This window comes from Dermochelys coriacea, chromosome 6 (assembly GCF_009764565.3).
Source record: "Dermochelys coriacea isolate rDerCor1 chromosome 6, rDerCor1.pri.v4, whole genome shotgun sequence".
Classification (NCBI taxonomy): domain Eukaryota; kingdom Metazoa; phylum Chordata; order Testudines; family Dermochelyidae; genus Dermochelys; species Dermochelys coriacea.
The window spans coordinates 114,763,492-114,784,304 of record NC_050073.1 but is presented as its reverse complement, the minus strand read 5'-3'; the positions used below and the strand labels follow the sequence as shown (position 1 = coordinate 114,784,304).

General features: G+C 40.8%; 1 protein-coding gene across 4 annotated transcripts in view; it reads right to left on the bottom strand.

Annotated features, from left to right (window-relative positions):
* The window catches only part of KCNH5 (potassium voltage-gated channel subfamily H member 5), a 248,667-nt gene that overhangs the window by 220,391 nt on the left and 7,463 nt on the right, over positions 1-20,813 (bottom strand). For 2 of the 4 annotated variants that reach the window (XM_043516732.1, XM_043516733.1), the window contains exons 2-4: positions 10,579-10,702; positions 1,425-1,490; positions 327-433 (exon numbers count right to left, since the gene is read on the bottom strand). In XM_043516732.1, coding sequence (XP_043372667.1) covers positions 327-433; positions 1,425-1,490; positions 10,579-10,702 — 297 coding nt within the window. The remainder of the gene's footprint in view (positions 1-326; positions 434-1,424; positions 1,491-10,578; positions 10,703-20,813) is intronic. The other 2 variants (XM_038405932.2, XM_043516734.1) reach the window with 1 other exon arrangement.

Below are 20,813 nucleotides of genomic sequence, written 5' to 3'. Positions count from 1 at the left end.
TTCCTACCAATGTACCTAGTTTGATCACCTTCATATACCCCAAAAGTTTCAAAAATGAGTTGTGTTTCTGGGGTCCTCACCTGAGGCATTTTAAAGGGGCCAGACTTTCAGAAAGTGCTGAGCACCCACCTACTAAAAACCAGACCCTTTTAGGGGGGTCTCAAGTTGTCCATTCAAATATTAAGGAACCCAAAATCACTAGTCACTTTTAAAAATCTTGCCTCAAACTCCCACACAAATGTTAAAAGAAAAATGGCTATTGCTCAATTATTCATTTAAAAAATGTACTGTGGATTACCACCAGTTGTATACAATGTTATACATACTGTTTTTCTTGTACAGGAGAATTTCAAAGCAGTTTGACTCATAGTTGTCAAAAGTCTGTCTGACTTTTTCAATGGTCTTCTTATCCGTCAGTTCCCCATACATAAAACTGGAAAAGAAAAATCCATTTCTGTTTTTTTCCACAGTCAAGTAACAACTTATAAACATTAACTATGCTGTAATTGTCATCCACTGAAATTTAACTATGATTTACACCACATTTCAACATTTATGGTATTCCAAGATTGCCATGAAACCTACAAAGCAAACAATTGTGGCTGCTTATTTATTGTAAGAAAGATTTATGTGTTGTCATTTTACATAAGTGACTTTCTAGGTATACATTCAAGGCTAGAGTGTTTAAAAAAAAACATGATACTATACACCACTGGGGCAACACATAAATATGCTACAATGACAAAATGATAAAGTGGAGAAGAAAACTCAACAAAAGCCATGCAAATTCTCAAATCCTCTTAGAACCCCTTATACTTCTGATGCAGAACGGAATCCACTACAGATAAATCCTAGGGTGACCAGATAGAAAGTGTAAAAAATCGGGACGGGATGGGGCGTAACAGGTGCCTATATAAGAAAAAGCCCCCCAAACTTGACTGTCCCTATAAAATCAGGCCATCTGGTCACCCTAGATAAGTCCTGATGATCCAAGCATTAGTTATGAGAATGCTGAGTTACCCAAAATTTGCTTCCATGCCCCAAATCCAAAATTCAGACTGGGACCAAAGTTCCGTTCTCTAAAATTATGCAGAAGTTCCCCAAGACATTCAGGTAATCGGAGTTTATTTACAAAGGTCTGATTATGAATCAAGACAGGATTTCATCAACAAGAAATAAAGGCCGCAATTCTCTTGCAAATAGAGTCCCCAATCCAGCACAACTTTTAAGAGTATGAATTGCCCCACTGAAGTCAAGTTTGCATTTATCCCATGTGAGCGGGAAGGAAGTCACTGGGACAACTCACACGCTTAAAGTTAGAGATGTGCCTAAGTCCCTTGTTGGATCAATTCCCCAGCTATCCTGTTCGACATTATACCTTTCAAACAGTGCATTCACAACATCAATTATATAAGTGCCAGCACCTGTAATTCATATTGGCAGAGTGAATTTCAGTGGAAGGGCATCCCTGGTTCAAATTCTCTATGCTGCTGTAAATATGCAAAACTCCGTGAAACTCCTTTGAAGTTTACTTACATAAAATTTACCTCACTTGCCTAACTTGTGGAATAAAACAGAACTGTATGCATTGCCATTTTTATTGCACAAGTTAAGAAACTAAACTGCTAGACTATTACACAACTTTTTGAAGTATGCAAATACATTTATTTATTTCATGTTATTCAATTAATTTTTGTATCACACAGTTTGGAAAAAGTACTAAAATGCATCTGTACATTCCTCCTCCTCCCCTCCACTAAGCAGGTATAAATGCAGACTTAAGGACGGTGGGGGTCCGCTGCTCAATGGAGATGATGAGCTGGGAAGGGAAGATGATAGGAAGGCAGAGCTGCTCAATATCTACTTTGCTTCAGTCTTCTCATAAAAAATAACATGTGCCCAGATGACTAGCGAAGTTACCATAGACAATACAGCGGAAGGGATGCAGACTGGGATAAGTAAAGAACACATCAGATCTTCTGATCAATTTGAATGAATTCAAGTCAGCAGGGCCAGATGCTATGCACACAAAGGTACTGAAAGAATTAGCTGAAGAAATCTTGGAGCCACTGGCAATAATATTTACAAACTCCTGGATGACAGGAGAGGTCCCAGAAGTTTGGAGAAAGGCTAACATAGTGCCCATCTTGAAAAAGGGGGGAAAGGAGGAGCCGGGGAACTATAGAGCTGTCAGCCTGAGCTTGATACCTGGGAAACTACTAGAACAATGTATAACCATTCAACTAGCGAATAGCTGGAGGATGAAAGGGTAATCGTAGCAGCCAGCATGGATTTACCAAGAACAAATCATGCCAAACCAGCTTGATTTCCTTCTTTGACAGGGTAACTGGTTTGGTGGATAGAGGGAATGTGATAGACATAATATACCTGGACTTCAGCCAGGCTTTTGACACAGTCCCACATGACATTCTGATAAGTAAGCTGGAGAAATGTGGGCTTGACGGAACTACCATTAAGTGGATACATAATTGGGGGGTTCCACAGGGATCTGTTCTGGGTCCGGTGTTGTTTAACTCCTTTATTAATGACCTGGATGGAGGTATGGAGAGCAAGCTGATCAAGTTTGCAGATGACACAAAGCTAGTAGGGGTCGCCAATACTTTGGAGGATAGAGCTAACATTCAGAGGGATCTTGAGAAACAGAAGAACCGGGCTAGAGACCACAAAATGACATTCAGCAAACAAATGCAAGATGCTACACTTAGGGAAGAAAAACTAAATGCACAAATACAGAATGGGGGATAACTGGCTTGGCAGCAGCACTGCTGAGAAGGACCTGGGTGTTGTGGTGGAGCACCACTTCAACATAAGTCAGCAATGCAATTTTGTTGTGGGGGTGGGGGAAGCACGAATGCAATTTTAGGTTGCATTAACAGAGGCATAGCAGGCAAATCACGGGAGGTGATAGTACCACTCCACTCAGCGCTGGTTAGGCCTCAGCTGGAGGACTGCATCCAATTTTGGTCACTGCTATATAGAAAGGATGTAGAGAAACTGGAAAGGATCCAGATGCGAGAGACAAAGATGATCAAAGGGATGGAATGCAAGCCGTGTGAGCAAAGGCTGAGGGAACTGGGTATGTTTAGTTTGGAAAAGAGGACGTTAAGGTGGGGACATGATCGTGGTCTTCCGAAAGGCTGCCATAAAAAAGATGGGAGAAAAGTTGTCCTCTCATTGCCTCTTGTCCTGCCCTTTGAGACAAGGGTTCAAACTACAGCATAGCAGATTTAGATTAAATCTCAGGAAAAAGTTCCTAACTGTAAGAACAGTAGAACAATGGAACAGACTGCCTAAGCGTCTTCACTGGAGGTTTTCAAAAAGAGTCTAATATGAATGGGCACAGCTCCATTGACTTTACTTCGAAGGGTATGTCCATGCTGCAGCTAGGAGCAGGGCCACCTGGGGGAAAGGAGGGTGCAAGAAACACTGATGCGTGGGATTGCAGCACCATTCAGGTTTGGCCCAGCAGCCCCTCCACAATGGAGGGGCCACCAGTCCAAACTGAGTGGCGCTGCAAACCCGTGAGCTAGGTCACAACACCCGGAGCAGGGAGCTGGGCCCAGCCCCGTAGGATAGGAGCCAGCACTATGGGGTTGCAGGGGAGGCTCCTCTCCAATACGCAACCCCTCCCCAGATCCTCCTCTCAGGTACAATTTTATTGGAAGGTGGGAGGGCTTCCATTTCAGATTTTGCCCCAGGCTCCCGAACACCTCTGTGCTGACCTGCTTGAGAAATGTGATTCTCAGCGTGGGTAGACAGACTCACGCTAGTCCTGCTTGAGCTACTGTGCTAAAATCAGCAGTGTGGGCATCGCAGCCCAAGCTTGGCCCACAGCGGCAGGCCAGGCAGGCTTGGACTCAGGTGGCTGGACTGAGCTGCCAAATGTGCTGCAACGTCCACACTGCTATTTTTAGCACATCAGCTCATGCTGAGTAAGCGGGGAGTTACCTGGGTTGGAAATCACACCTTCCAGCTGCAGGAGAGACATACTGTAACAGACTGAACTTCAGAACAGAACATCTGAGCCCTCACAGTTATTCTTCCCCAGGACCAAAAATAAATGAAGACTGTTCTATGCAGATCTACAATTAAAGAACTGTAAGAAAAAGGAACATAGAATAAAAGCTGTCAAATACTTGGATGAACATACTTTTAATGGCTCGGACACTTTTTCCATTTTCTTTGTTCACAAGCATTTTGAGTTTGAATGGGCACATACAACAGAAACCTCCATGAAAATTTAAGAGAAAGAGAAAATAAGGCTAACCAGTGTCTCTAAAGTTCAAAAGAAGTTTTTCTTTTATTGATTGATAAACCTTCAGAGCTTCAGTAAACTGAGATTTATTTTACACTTATGCTGCAAGAAACAACAGAACAAGAACACTGAAGTAGTTAGTGACTTGACTGTGTTAGGGCCAGACTGTGAACTCCTTACTCACTACTGGTAAGCAGTTTTTCATACCAGTAGTTCTACTGGGGTCTAGGGGATACTCGCAGAGTAAGGTGCTACTCAGTGCAAGTAATGGGATCAGAATCTGGCCTGTAGATTAAAAACATCCTATAATATTTGTGGGATACTAAAGGAAAACAAAGGGAAGTGCTGATATAATGTATGTCATTACTAAGTCACCAGCGCAAATTATTAAGGAGATGCTATTGGACTTTTCTGTGATGATTGATGCCAGCAATCTGTTTTACCAAATCAGCAGAGTTCTACAAGATACCGCTCAATTATATCATCATTTTTTGAATTCACTACCAACCTAGAAACTCCAACTATTAATACACAGTTGTCTTTCAGATAATTCCACAACATACCGGAGACAGAATATTTTCAAATGACCTGTCTTCTATTTAGAAGTTCAGCTGATAATGTTTTATATATTTACATTTAAGGTGACAACAGCTAAGGTTGGAATGTTTCATTTCTTTTTAATCTGTCCTCTTTAATGCACTGACAAGGCAAAACAAAAATATGACCCGAGAGGTTCAGCACAATGTATCATGCAACTGAATTTTCTGTTGTGTTGTTCCAGAGATTTAAACCAATTTTCCCCTACAGAAAACAAGATTCTATTCAAGTGTTTATATGGTTTCTGAGTACAGAAACAATCAGTATTAATTAGAGATATAATGACTAACTGTATTCAGCATCTTGTATAATGGGGATAGTAGATATTAAGGAGTAACTATACCAGCCTGCTGAATATGATGAATCAACTGTATGTTTACATGAAAATCAGTTTATGACAGCAGTAAATCTCTAAAGTTCAAATCTTACAATATTTCTTTAGATGTGAAAATGTTGCAAGGTCTTGTGCTACAATGACTAAACTTTTCAATGGACAGTTTTTAATATCAGGTGCACAAGGAACTTACAAAGCAGCTCTCCCATACAAGTTGCATGAGATCTCCGTTTATCACAGATTTAATTTAATGTTGCCTGTCCTATTTTTTTCCACCGTGGGGACTCCCATCCCTACTCCTTTATCAATCACACTGTCTTCCTCTGCCACCTGTTGTTGTTATTTATTACTTGTCAAGCGTCGACAGCACACTGTACAAGACAAATATCAAGACCACCCCTGTGCTGGGGATCTTACAATCTAGACAATAAACATATCGCAGACACATAAGACTCACTAAGATATTCGCAGAAAGGAGCAACTTTAGACAAATTTCTCTCTTTCTTAAGCTGGTCAATTTTTATTTATCTTGTCCGTGTTCTTGTCTCCCGCCCAAGCACCCCCCGAAACAGAAGAACCATCAATACAATGCAGCTCCAAGTAGGCACAGGACTCTTGTGATCCTAGTCAGTTTCAGAGAGCTGGTGGTGGTGTCACCAGTAGTGTCCTGTTCGTGTTAATGGATAATTCTGTGAGGTTCTGAAGGCTGCAAAGCATGGCAGGATCCTTAAACCAAAATTACAACCCTGTTTATCAAGGGGCATTAGATGAAAAGGGGCACAACAGCATTATGCTGGCCAACGCCAGCTTGAAAAGGATTCACCCAAAATGTACAACAGCCACCAATTCGCGAATGAAAGCTTCAAAAGCCTGCAAGCTAAAGCACAGCATCTTTTATAAAGAACATTATGAAGAGCTTCAAGGGAAACTCCACAGGCCTGATTCTCATTCACAAGGCCTCTTTGCGCAGCCCTGACAGCAAAAGGGGCATTTAGTGTAAATGAGAAACTATCTCAATGTCAAGTTTAATTGTTCTTGAACACTGACTTCCATTCTCTAGACATACAGGGGTGAAATCCTGGCCCTACTGAAGTCAACTGGAGTTTTGCCATTGACTTCAATAGAGCCAGGGTTTCATCCACAGACTTTTCATCCAACTTTAAACAGCAATAAATCAAACCCGGAGTGAATGTTTCTCTCACTCCCCTGAGACTCTAAATTTAGAATAGTGCAGCAGTTTCCCTGATAATGCTGCCTGTAAACAACCAGTTCAATAAAGAGCTCCAGTCCCCGAATACTGTGTCCCTTTGTGTACACAGACTCACGCAAAATGTTAAGGGAACCCAGGGAAACTCATGTTTCCTCTGAAAACTGTGGGTCACACCCAGGCCTGAGCCAAACTCTGTGGAGACAGGCAAGCCAAAGAAAGGAATGGAGCAGCTCCCAGACAATGCCAAATGTACGATGCTTGGGGCACCTCTGCTAACCAAGTGTTCAATGGGTGCGTGTTTTCATGAGTACTTGCACAGAGGAATCAATGGCTACCAATAACCATTAAAATGATATTTTGAGACTACTACTAACAATACCATTTCAATGTCAGAAAGGTTTTATAACAGCTAATTCTTTTACTTTACTCAGTAAGGTCTAAATTTGCATGAGCATGCACAAATACAAGAGAAATATTTCTCTAAGTGCACTTTAAGCTCCTAGTGCAACTGGAAGTAAAGAATGTTTGCATATGCAATTGCAGGCTAAATATGCTGAAACTGCAGTTGCCCCTCAGGCCATCCCAGTTGTAATTTCACTGGAGCACAATGTTCATCAACTCAAGTTTCCACCTGCTGAAAAAGTGTGTGTGTGTGTGTGTGTGTGTGTGTGTGTGAGTGAGAGAGAGAGACAGAGAGAGAGAGAGAGAGAGAGAATGAATATGCTATTGTGTGCCCAATTAAGCACACAATTTCTGACATGATATATGCCATATAAAAACATATTTATATCCCTATAGCCCAAAGCTCAGGTTGCTCAATTCTCATCTCCACTCTCGCCACTTTGTACCACTCACTCAGGTGCTACAAATGTGCCATAAAACCAGTTGATCTGGCCAGGTGGGAACTGCTATTGCATAGGGGATATCCCCAAGTGGTGTAGGGCTAATGTCGAGGGCCATGGTGTTAGGGCCATGACTGTGGGTGCATCTCTGTACTCTAGCTATTCCCAGCTGCTGGAATAGCCACTTGGGGCTGCCGGCAGCCAGGCATAAGTTTTAGAGCCACCTCAGTCTGCTCTAACTTACGCTGTGGGACAAACTGGCCCACCTCCAAACTGACAGCCACAATAGTGGAATAAAACTATCTTTGTCCTCCACCACACTCAGGACTGCACCAAGCACAGCTGAACTGCACCCCAAGAATCAGGGCCTAGATTCTGAGAAGTTTTACATTATGTATCTCTCTGTATGTGTATACATTTTTGTGCTGAAAAGCAATGTAAATGTAGCACCAAAGCATTTTGATCCCATAGCATCAGAAATCTGCTTTGCTTTAATCCAGCTAATGCAATGTTAAATATCAAATAATTCTATTTTGGACACACATGATGTAGCAATCAGTCTTATCACATGTAGACTGAGAACCCAATTTAGAAAATAAAATCTTATGTATCATATTGATCACAATTACACCATCTATCAAAAAAACAGACATTTATTGGCTATCATCTTCACAATCCCTCTTCAATATCATCTACCGTATTTCTCACCCTCAACACCACACTCCCAAGTGAGTAAACCCAAAAATGCACAGTCCACCCAAAAACTGTTCTTTGTTCCATACAGCAGCACAACTTTTTATTAGAGAGTCACTTCAAAACTGTTCCTATCTGAAAAGTCATGCATTGTATGTTACACCTGTTGGATAACTTTTCGATCCTAAGTCTCATACCCCGTGTATCAGCAAAGCCTGGAATTTCTGCTGAGGCAGCATTCCGAGACCTGGGGTATCTGGAAATCATCACACTGCTCAGTGTAACTCAACCAGCTAAGGATCAGGCCTAGAGAAGAGTCTGCCTCAGTCTTTGAATGAAAAGATGTTGCTAAATAGACAGACTCTGAAGTGGATGGGTAGTTGGAAGTGAAGAGAAAAAAATGGAGTCTATATTAGAAAGCAGCCCTGTCTTTCCTACTAACCTCCTACTCAGGAGTAACATAAGAGTGATCTGGTGAAGAGGGCCAACACAATGGAGGTGTCTATACTGGAGCTGGAAGATGTAATTTCCAAATAGACATACCCACACGAGCTCAATCAGAGCTAAATAAGAATTTTAATCAAGGCGGTGCAAGCAGTGAGACAGACCAGCTGCCCTGAATGCAATCCCATCCAACATCCTAGGTACCTACTCAGGGTGTCTAGCCCCTCCCACGCTCGTGCCATCAGGGAAATATTGCTATTTTTAGCATGCTCATTTCATCAGAGTTAGTGCGGGTATGTCTACTTGAGTTATACCTTCCAGCTCCAGTGCAGACATACCCAATGTCCATGCACCATTTTCATCATTGAAATAGAGCTTAAGAGGGACTTAAATAGTGCACAGGCCTCATGCTGGCTCTCTCCATAGGGGTGAATTTAACCCCATATAAACTTTTATATCATTAGAGAGAGAAGGTGGGAGACTACCCATAGCACATAAACATGCACAAAAACACTGCTAGGCAACAAACCTTTTGGCACCTTCACTATCTGAAGCATAATCGAGGGGGTATTTTTAATAGGAGAACTCATAAGTCCTCATTTTTCAAAGGTGTTTAACTAAAATTTTCCTATATTTCTGTTCTGTACTTGTAATGGTTTTAATTCAGAGCCGTGCTAAAGAGGCTCGGCTGGCAGCAAGTAGCTGATATGGATGTGTTTCGGTACAAAGAAAATGTAGATGTGATCATGGAGTGCAACAGGGCAATTCTATCAGTGCACCTGAGATGGCTGTGATGAGGTTGTGCCCCCATGACTTTGTAAACTTGGTTGCTATTGCCTGTATTCAATATTGCATGGTAACATCGCAATCTTTTTCCTATACCATTGTCTGCTATAGGAAGCCTGCATACTTTCAGGAATCTTGGATTTCAAAGGTTTCCCCTCCTCCTCCTCAATAGAGAAAAGCAGAGCAGGCTACGTTTTCCCATTAGCAATGCGCTTGTTGCCTCTTGGTGAAAATGGAATGGTAGTTAACGTGCTACACATATAGAGTCAGATTTGCTCCCCGGGTTGCTTCAGTTACCAGCAGTGTAACCAGATGTGGGCCCCGGGCAGCAGCCGCTCTGCCAGGATTGTTGGTGCACATTCTTTATGAGGCTTGGAGTTGGTTAACCCAGTCCAAAGAAAGCATCTCCCAGGGATTCAGTGATCTCCCAGAGCATCTCCCAGGCACTCAGTTGAGGAGGCTAAGATGGATGCCCAACCATAAATTAAAATTGCCCTCTCCTGACAGACCACCAGACAAGGGCTGACAGTACATCCACCTGCTCCTAGGGATAGCTGCCCCGATGGTGACAGAGAGTGCAGTTTGCACCTCAGTGTGCTCATGGGGGTAGCCTCTTGCGAGTTAATTAGAGTGAACTAGTAAAAAATCTTCCACTTGTGTGGACTGAAACCTAATTTTTAAATATCCTACAATGTCTGCACCTCTCTTTCAAATTCATTACAGCACCCAATTGTAACCCCGCTGACACTGATGTAAATCAGGTGCAATCCAAGGCAAAGGAGAACCTAGCCCAGAGTCTCTAAAATTTTCCTTTTCCATTGAAGATTTTTCTTCATTCCTGCACTGCACAGAACGTTTATACCATCAACAGCCATTACAAGACAAGTCAAATCCCTGAACTCAGGACCTGGCAGCTAATTAAATGAAGAACTAGCTTGTTTTCAAAATATGGATGGCAGAAAATATATTCATTGGTAAATGCTATAAACTAAAAACAAATTATATTATCATCAGAAATATTCTCTTTTCATTTATGGCTCAATCCTACAACATGCTGAGAAGTCTGGCCCTGATCCAGCAAAAGCACCTAAGCATGTACTAAACTTAAAGCACAAGATTAGTTCCATTGACTTCAGTGGAACTACTCATGCATACAGTTAACCACATGTTTAAGTGCTTTGCTGGATCAGAGACAAGGTGCTCAGCACTGTGTAGGATCCAACCTTTAGAGTTATAAATTCTGACTGCACTGGTACCTTAAATAGTTTATTTGTAATTTTACAAACTTTTAACAGATCATTTTTAAATTAAGGCTTTCAAGATCATTTAAACATTTTAGCAGAGTACTAATTTTCACTCAGTATAAATAGTTTGTAAATATACAGAGGTTACACACCTGCAAGTGCTACTCTTCTGCATGACGTCAGCTCGATGATATCCAGAGAGTTTACAAAAACCGTCATTACTATAAACTACAGGCCAGTCCACAATCTGGGCATTTCCCAGTAAAAAACTTGATTCTAAAAAGAAAAAAAAAAGAGAGGAAGATTTATAGTTAACCACCATGTAAGTTTAAATAATCCTTGTGTTATAAACCAACTGCAGACAGTTATTCATATTGATAATATCAATTGGACATGAGTTTAACAGATAACAAATTAAAGGATCTAAAAAAAGGATATGCCATGATAAAATGAAAAGTTACATTTGATTGGACAGGATTTGTTTCTAGTATGGTTTGAAGCTTCTTTCACCTAAAAGTACTAAAACAAACACCGCACTTAAACAATTCATACAGTAAATTCCAGGAATCACCTATTATCAACATCTGATCAGGATATTGTGCCTTGATATCAACCTTGAACTACATTATAAATTGTTTATTTATGTGTTAAATGGTCAGCGTGCCTAGCACTGATGACAGGCATGTTGCATAATAAGACAAAATACTGGACTTTTCACAGTTCCCAAAGTCTTTCACACAACTATTCAGAGGCAGCCACCTCTGGGGTGCAGGATGGCCACCAACACACAGAGAAATTTGCACAGCTATGCACTGTGCTATATCATGCCTATAATTAATGGCAGATAATAGATAAGATGAATGGAACTCTAATATAGTGATGGGAAGCAAGGAAAGTAAAAAGTTCAAGGCTGAGATGAGAAAAGAAAACAACATTGTAGATATAGACTGGAAATGTCTATTTTACGACATAAAAGGAGGTGCTGGCTCTCATTAATTCTATCAGCCTATATCAGTTCCTGTAAATATGCTAATATTGCAGGGAGTATTTTCAGGAGGCTGACCGCATGTTTAAATGTTGCTTCAATCACCTGTTCTTTTAGTCAGTGCCTACAGCTCATACACATGGATTGGCACAAACATATTAGGAGCTAATCCTAAAATAACCAGTTTGGAACGTTGTTACTCCAAAGCTCCTTCTAGCAAGGTGTTTCTGAAGCAGGAAGTATCCATTTTCTACAGCTGTACTGAGTGTTATATGCTCATCAGCAATGCAAACATTTCTAATATTGTTCCTGTAACAATGTTCTCCCTATAGTCTAAAACAGAGGTTCTCCATTTATGATCCAGGGTCATCTTTGAGCATTGCGTAAATGTGTTTTTACTGTAGCTATGGAGCGATTCAGTAACTTTCACCACTAGAGTGGTGCAAAAAAGCTAATGAAATGTAGCCATTAAAAGTCTCTAATGTACAAACTCAGTGACGATACAGGTATCTTCCTCTCAGCACAAATATTGTCCAAAAAAGGTCTAAAAGAGAATTTTTAGCAGCTATCATTATAACAGTGAAAGGATAATTATGCCTACTGCTTTTGTTTATTTGATCTATTTACCTTACTTTCATATCAGAGCGATAATTTGTATTTTTATAGGTTCTACACTGCACTCTTTCTTATGGTTTAGAGGCTTGAATGTAGAGTATATAATCCAAATAGTATTCTATTGAACATGGAAGTATATTACAAAATTTTTGAGTTTCTACATACATCTCTCTCACATACTTTACAAACTTGAATTTAGGGGGGGGGGGGAAACTATCTGAAGATAAACATTTTTCCTTGTGAAAATCTAATGAAGACAGAATGATGTAAGGGATTTCATGAACTTCAACCTTTTTAGATTTGCATAATTAGTCTGAGTTCACCCACAAATCTTTTTTATCCCAAGAGGGAGTCAATATTTTTTAAACTTGTTTTTCTACCTAAAGGGAAGCAAGTGACCCAGATCCATGACTGGAGCTTCTATGCATACCACAATACAAATAAATACATAATCTCAGATGACAATGGAAGCTTTGCCATTGACTTCAAGAGAGCTAAGATTTCACCCACTGTACTGATGCTCTGGGTATTTTTTTCCCTCTTCCCTCTACTTTCTACACAGTCTATCCCTGTTTGTTACCCTCTCTGCACCATTTCCCCGCTACTTTCTAATTGGACTTTCTTCTCTGAGAGAGAGAGAGAAAGAGAGTGTCTAAGCAGATCACTAGTCAGGTAATGTCTGGATGTGAGTTCAACTTTTGAACCCAGGACATTTAGGTGGGTGTAACAAGTGTGTGCATCACTAATTGCTGGGGCTGTAAAAAGGAATTAAAGAACTGCATGGTAAGGACAAAAAAACAACATCCCAGGACTGTGATGAGTGACTGTAAAAGAGATGTTCACGCATTGGAGACATAACCAGAGTTCTTTTCCGCACCACTGTTTTATTTTGGCAGCCCTACTGCAGCACTAATGGAACCTTATCCATTAGTAACACCTCCTGCTGTTTCCAATTCTGAACACTACTGTTCCCATGGGACAGTTTTTAATTTTATCCAGTGCATCTGCATATCAGCCAACCCCCTCTCCCTCATTAGAACTGCTGAATGGTCTTTACAACATTCACCCCAATTAACTCCTCTCAAGTGGACTGGAAGATATGCACGGTTCAGAATTGGTGCAGGACTTAAACATTCCCATGTGAGGAAAATCCTACTTGGGAGAGACTGTGTGAATCTACATGTATTACATGAGTGTTGAATCAAAAACTGGATTGATTTTGTGCACACACACACACACACACACACACACACAAAATATACTCATTTTCTATAATCATCTTCCCTCAGATGTTCTAGACTCTTAGAAGTAAGAAACACCTTATATGAAAACAGGAGAGTCCTCCATTCACCAGAAGCGAACTGACTGGCTGACATTTCTATTGTATACATCTTTCAGTAGAATCAGATATCCAAACATAAAATCATTCAGGGATATCATGTGGATATGTGACACGCTCTGGAGGACCTGAGATTCATAAACCAATAAAAAGATTACATAGATATGTAGTCTTATCATTTGTGACCGAGATAATCTTGATCCTATATTCCCGTTATGTAACTTTTCAGAACACAACGTATACAGCATAAGAGGCAAGTCACAGCCACGAGCAAACATATGGCATGCCTGATATTATATTTTTGCACTTTTACATCTCAGGATTGCATAGTGCTCGAAAAGCATTAATTAAAGCCTGACCAAACCCATGAGAGATAGGAGAGCAGCACTGACTTTGGGTTATTGTTTTGTTTTGGTTTTGCTTTATTGATTTTTCATGAAAAACACAAAAATTAAACAAAAAATGCAAACATTTAGCAAGAGGCTAAGTTTAGTTCAATGATCATTGTAACAAGCATCAGGCCAAAGACAAACAAATACACAAGTCTCTTGCTTTGTGTATTTAGCTTCTTCTCTTTAAAACTTTGACAAAGGAAAAAGCCCATAGATATACCATGGGATCAGTATATAAAAGTTTATATATGCAATCTGAAAAATGCTGATTTAGTAATGACATCCTGAGTCTTCTTATATCATAACCACATTAATGCATGTGTATAACACCAACCTGTCTTTTTCCCCCCATTTGATTGCTGATAGAGTTGTTTTCTTCATCAAAGCTGTGTTTGACAATTTTTACATTACCACTGCGATTTTGCCAAAACAAAACCTTAAACGGTTTTTTGCTAGACACCAGAGCTTCTACACATAAAGCAGGGTTAGCTACCCCTAGTCAGTGCTGGAAACAACACCAATCATCGACTAACCTGTCCCAAATAATTTTTTTCTTCACACAAATTCTAAAAATACCATAGAGGCCTGTGCAAAGGTCTTTCAACAGTTCTGAATACAAAGATGGGACCCACTCCAAGCATCTGTAAATTAAATGAGTCTTCCTGCAAACAGCAGGAAAAGAGCACTGACATGTCTTCTAGTATCAAGAGATGAAGTACTCAGGACACAGAAATATAATACACCTCCACTTTATGCATAGAGGAATATTAATGAATTATGCACTGGTTTGAATGACCTGCACAAGGTCACACCCCAAAACTCTGGCAGAGATTGCACCCAGGAGTCCTTGCTCTTAACTCTCCGTTTTAACTGCTAGTGTATTATGCAATGTTTCAAATTTTTGCACCCCTTTTTATTTTTTTGGAATCTAACCTCTTGGTAAGAATAGATATAACTTAATAGAGGGTACAGTATAGCAGTTTATGGGGGGTTTGCCTGTTTGAGATGTGACAGCTTTGGATCACATTGTCTGAGATAGCTAATTGTGGACAAACATTTAGGTTTCTGCAATGACTATGAGCAAGGTTTGGTCCTAACGGCGAGTCTGGGACTAAAGTTACCTATTTGCTGAGGCAGATTAAGGTTTCCTGGGACCCTGGACCAGAGCAAGTGGGGGGCCCCTCCCCACCCCACCCCTTCTGCCTGCAGCCCTCCTCCTGTTCCGCTCCTTCTGCCTGCAGCCCCACCCCTTTCTGCCCCTTCCCTGTGGGCAGGGCCCATCCCTGTTCCACCCAGGGTCCTCCCCATTCCACCCCTCCACTGCAGCCCTGCAACCCCTTTTGCTCCTTTCTCCCCCACCCCCACTGTGGCCCCAAGACGGGAGAAGCTCTGTCCCTGCACCATGGGGTCCACCGCAGGGGTCTGGGTGCTGGGGCTTTGCCCACCAATGCCCACATTTCTGCAGCAGACCAGGGCCAGGGTACCGGGCTTGTCCCACCTTTCCCACCTGGTGCTTCTGCTGGAGAGTAGGGTCGGGCGCGGGGGCTTCCCCTGCTACCCTGTGGCTTCTGCCAGGGATAGGGTGACCAGACAGCAAGTGTGAAAAACTGGGATGGGGGAGGGAGGCAATAGGAGCCTATATAAGAAAAAGAGCCCAAAATTGGGACTGTCTCTTTAAAATCAGGACATCTGGTCACCCTACACAGGGACAGGTGGGGAGGGAAGGTGCTGGGGCTTCTCCATCCCATGGCTTCTTCTGTGGTCAGGGGCCATTGGAGGGGGGCTTCCCTTGACCCATCTGCCCAGTGCTGCTGCTGGAGAAGAGGGTCAGGGCATGAGGGCTTCCCCCACCTGGCGCTGCTGCAGTGGAGCAGGGTCGGGATGTGGGGGCTTCCCCTGCCCCGCCCACCTGGCAGCTGGGGCTCTGGGCTTACAGCGCCTGGCAGCAGATTTATTCCAGGGCCCCCCAGTGCCTGGGGCCGCAGGGCCTGGGCCTCATCAGCCCAGTGGCTAATCTGCCACTGCCTATTTGGCCTTGTTACAAAATTATACAACCTACCTACCTACCTAAGGAAGGTCAGCACTTGCAGGACAGCTTTGGTCAAAACTAGTACTGTGTTGTGCTTCATGTTCAACACACAGTCAACTTTTGGGTTCATTCTAATCTCCTCTGACAGGTTGTTCCATATAGCCAAGGGCCATTGAGCACTGTGGCTAGAACATTGTCCAAGAAGAATTTCCCAGGACACTGGCAATGGAAGAAGGCATTTTTTGCCTCTGCTAACATTTGGGTAGTGATAAAACTTCAGACTACTTTGATAAGCAGAGTGAGGGCAGTATTCTGGCTACCTCCTTAGGCAGTTTTCCTCTTTCTGCCAGTGCCCCCGTGTCAGCTCCAATGGACTGAGAGTCCAGGGATTAAAAGGTTCTGACTGTACACACACATCTATGTATCAGAAGTTTAGTGGGGCATTCAATCTCCACTTGGTACAAACTGTATTCTTAGATGAATTTATATTTATTTTAGTTTTGTAGAGTTTGGGAAATTTTAATTTTAGTGTTTCTTAGTGTTGGTATTAATTAGATGAATCAATAAAATTAGCAAATGCGGTAAACGAATATATACATATATAATTAGAACGACAAGAGCCCTGCAATAAAGGAAAAAAGAAAAGAAAAAATTCAGAAACACTTACATCTTCCTCTGTATTTGGTACTAATATTTTACACAGGTTATATTTACCTAAAAAAATTTAAAACCAAAATTTAACCCTATAACTTTCCTGTACATATGCCAAAAACGAATAAAACAATTCCTTGCGCAGCATGAGGTTACTCACACGAGCTAAGATAGTAGGATCAGGACCACAGCATGTAGTCAGCCTATGGAATTCATTGCCACAGGAGAGGCAAGCTGTACAGTACACACTAGCTTTTAAAAGAACTGAATTATTTTATGAGCTATAAGAGTTCAGAAGTTCTGAATGGTAGGCGGGTACAAGTAGACAAATCCTTGATTAAATATGAGTAATTTAAATTCATGTAAACTAAGTGCTGCATGGTATGGCCCAGAAAAGAATATATTTTCCTTCCACATACAGCAATGCACAATTTCCCAGGCACATTACAGAGGAGGTAGAGAAGTGGGGAGCACTTACATCTGGACTGTTCAATATCGGCCATTGCTGACCCCCGGATACTAGATGTGATAGACTCTGATCCAACATAGGAATGTAGGAGCTGAGAATTTCCCAATTAGCTAACTGGCAATAAATCATTATTTGAAAAGATTCACATGCAGCTAACTTTAAAACTTCCACAATTATTAAGTTAAAATGTCTATTAGTGCATTCCCTCTTGCTTAAATTTAATTGATGTTCTGAAAATGCACTTTCATTTTAAATCTCCTTTGAGAAAAGTCCATTTTTTTGATTTCTAAGCTTGTCTGATGGCACTGGGTCCACCAGGCATTTTTCCCACATCCATCTTGTTGGTGTGTTTCAGAATGCCTGAAGCAAAGTTCTGTAGGATATATATATTCCTTTAATAGATACTTCTAAAACACTAAAAGGTTTTCCTCCTTCCCCCTCCCCCCCCCCCACTTCCTGCTGGTAATAGCTCATCTTAAGTGATCACTCTCCTTACAGTGTGTATGATAAAACCCATTGTTTCATGTTCTCTGTGTGTATATATAAATCTCCCCACTATATTTTCCACCGAATGCATCCGATGAAGTGAGCTGTAGCTCACAAAAGCTTATGCTCAAATAAATTTGTTGGTCTCTAAGGTGCCACAAGTACTCCTTTTCTTTTTGCGAATACAGACTAACACGGCTGCTACTCTGAAACCTTCTAAAACACTGATGTCTATAGGAGAAAAGAAATGCAGGCCTCAGAATGAGTTCCTAGCATCTCCTAAGGGTCAGCAGCCCTTTTAATGAGCTAACATATTTACAAACTTTAATACAGATGGCAAGCAACTGTACTACTAAATGAACACAGTTAGCAAATATTCCACCTTTTGCTAGCACTGTTTCTTGTACAAATCAAATATATTTTAAGTTTCTCATGCTTCTATTTTGTACATAAGCTCCTTCATATAAAAAGATAGTAGATTATGTAGTACAGCACCAAACCTTTAATATTATCTATACAATCTCACAATAGCTAATGTTCAGCTTTGTTCGGAACCTGGGAACCTTGTTTTTAAAAAAAATGAGCATGATGTTCAAGTAATTTTTTTTAACAACAAAATGCCCAAAGCGGTGTAAAAATACACGTTACATAATGATGGAAAAGCAAGAACAGTTAAATCACTCTAGGAGATGTGTTTAGCCAAGTGAAGAACATCATCTCTGCTTGTCTTGTCTTAGAAATACTCAAGTACAATTTGTAAAAACCATCATTTCATATTTACATCTCCTCCCAGGAGAATATGCAACGAATCTTTTAAGGAACCAAACAACTATGTTGGAAGGAGGAGATATACAAAATCAAAGACTCAGTAACACAACCAGAAATAAAAAATAAGAAAAGAAAAAACACATCTTCTCATCTGAATAGATGTATTATCCAAATCAATTTTACAAGCATAGCACTTCCAACCCAGACTGAGCACAGCCAGGAACTGACAGGCTGTATGAAAATGCCTTGAATTTGGTTTCAACTTTGGCTTGCTTCTTAACTCTCTTATGAGAATCCCAAACCACTTACGTGACTGTCAATCAACTGTCCCAATAACTAAACCAATATCAGCATAGCCCTGCAATCTGCACTATCTCCTCTCGGAAAACTCATGAGACTCCGTACAAAATAAAAACTTTTCAGATTCCCCCGTTTATATTTGATTTTCTTTTAGTCAATCTAATCAAGCCCTGACACAGACAAATAATGATATTCTACTGAATTTAGTCAACGGATCCAGCTACACACTCACAGCATGGCACACAACCACACAGAATGCAATAGAAAATCCTGATCCTGCAAGCTGACCTGCATGCGCAGAGCCCCACTAAAGTCAAGGGGGCTCTGTGCAGGTGTAGCAGTCCTTCCATGTGGAACAGTTTGTAGAATCAGGGGGCCAAGCTTGGGCCTGGTGGTGTAGATGAGCCATTACATTGATACCACAAACCTCCTTATGACATTCTTAATCTGTACTGTAAAGGCCGTTCTACATTTTCTAATAAAGTGGGGGTTTTTCTCGTGCCTTTTAAATATGTAGAATCACGTCAGTCTTTTCAAAAAGAAAAGGAGTACTTGTGGCACCTTAGAGACTAACAAATTTATTAGAGCATAAGCTTTCGTGAGCTACAGCATGCATCCGATGAAGTGAGCTGTAGCTCACAAAAGCTTATGCTCTAATAAATTTGTTAGTCTCTAAGGTGCCACAAGTACTCCTTTTCTTTTTGCGAATACAGACTAACACGGCTGCTACTCTGAAACCTGTGAGTCTTTTCAAATTCATCCAAACCTAACTCTTGAGATCTGCTTGACAGATTCATCACAGAACAACTTCCTGCTTCAGATATTTATTTGTACTATTATTGTTGTTAATATTTATATTACAATAGCAAACTGAGGAGCAAATCACAATTGGTTCACCATTGCGCTACAAGCCATGGCCCCTGCCCCAAAAAGCTGCTCATCAAAAATGATAAAATTGGGTACACAAATATATGTTTCACCGTTTTATCACCCACCATGTACATGTAGTTTGTAGGACAGCTATGAGCATGGCAGTTGTCAGCAATTTCCAAGGCAAACACTAAAAGAAAAACATTATAATCTGCATAATGACAGGTTTCAGAGTAGCTGCCGTGTTAGTCTGTATTCGCAAAAAGAAAAGGAGTACTTGTGGCACCTTAGAGACTAAAATTTATTTGAGCATGAGCTTTTGTGAGCTACTTCCGATGAAGTGAGCTGTAGCTCACGAAAGCTTATGCTCAAATAAATTTGTTAGTCTCTAAGGTGCCACAAGTACTCCTTTTCTTTTATTATAATCTGCATTTAACTAATTGTCCAAAAATTCAAAAGTTAAACTGGTTGCTACACAACAGGCCTAGTTTCATGTATGTTCTGATCCTTCACTCTTTACTGAGGCAAAATTTCCATCTACCTCAATAGGTGTTTACATCAATAAAGTCAACAGGTTGTCCCCATTGCTTATCTGAAAAGCTATTTTATTGCATGATGGCCATAGGTTTTACACTGCTTGCCTTCTAAGGCCATGTCTATACGTACAGCACTGCAGAGGCGCGTGAGGTGAAGATCTTCTATGCCGTCAGCATAAAAAACCCCACCTCTGCAAGCAGGGTAAGTTATGTCGGCAGGAGAGTACTTTGTGCACACGAACACTTACATCAATGTAACTTATGTCGCTCAGGAGAGTGGAATATTCACACCCTGAGTGACATAAGTTTTGCCGACATAGGCTGTAGTGTAGACACAGCCTAAAGGATTTACCACAGGGTTAAATTAGTTCAAACCTGTCACAGATACCAACAAACTACCCATAAAATGTCCAGTGAGTCGGTTCTCTATTAAAATTATGCGCAGTGCAATTGGACCAAATCCAGCCTGCCTTGTTTACCTGGGTAGTCCCATTACATTCAAAGGGAATGCTCATAAGAGGAAGGCAAGCAGGATCTGGTCCACTTTGTGTGAAAATGTATATTTCAAAAATAAATACTAATTAGCCGCTAATCGTCACTATTCTGAAAGTATTATGGAATCTGCAGAAGCTGAAAGTGAAAGTGTTTGGAAGTTATATAAGAAATGGAAAGCTTTTATACCATCTTATACCACTAAGGTAAGTTTTTACATGATAATTAACGAGAGTGTAAAACCTGGAGAAAAAAAACAAAAAAAACCTCCTCTGCCATTTATAGTGCTACAAAACGTTGTATCCCAGGGCCAAGATTTTCAAAAATAGGAGCCTAAATTTAGGATCTTAGATCCATAGTTAAGGTGGATTCTGCAAAAACGTGTTTAATTTTATGCAAATAAGCATCCTATTAACGTAAATGAGACTATTAATGTGTATAAAGTTAAGCACAGA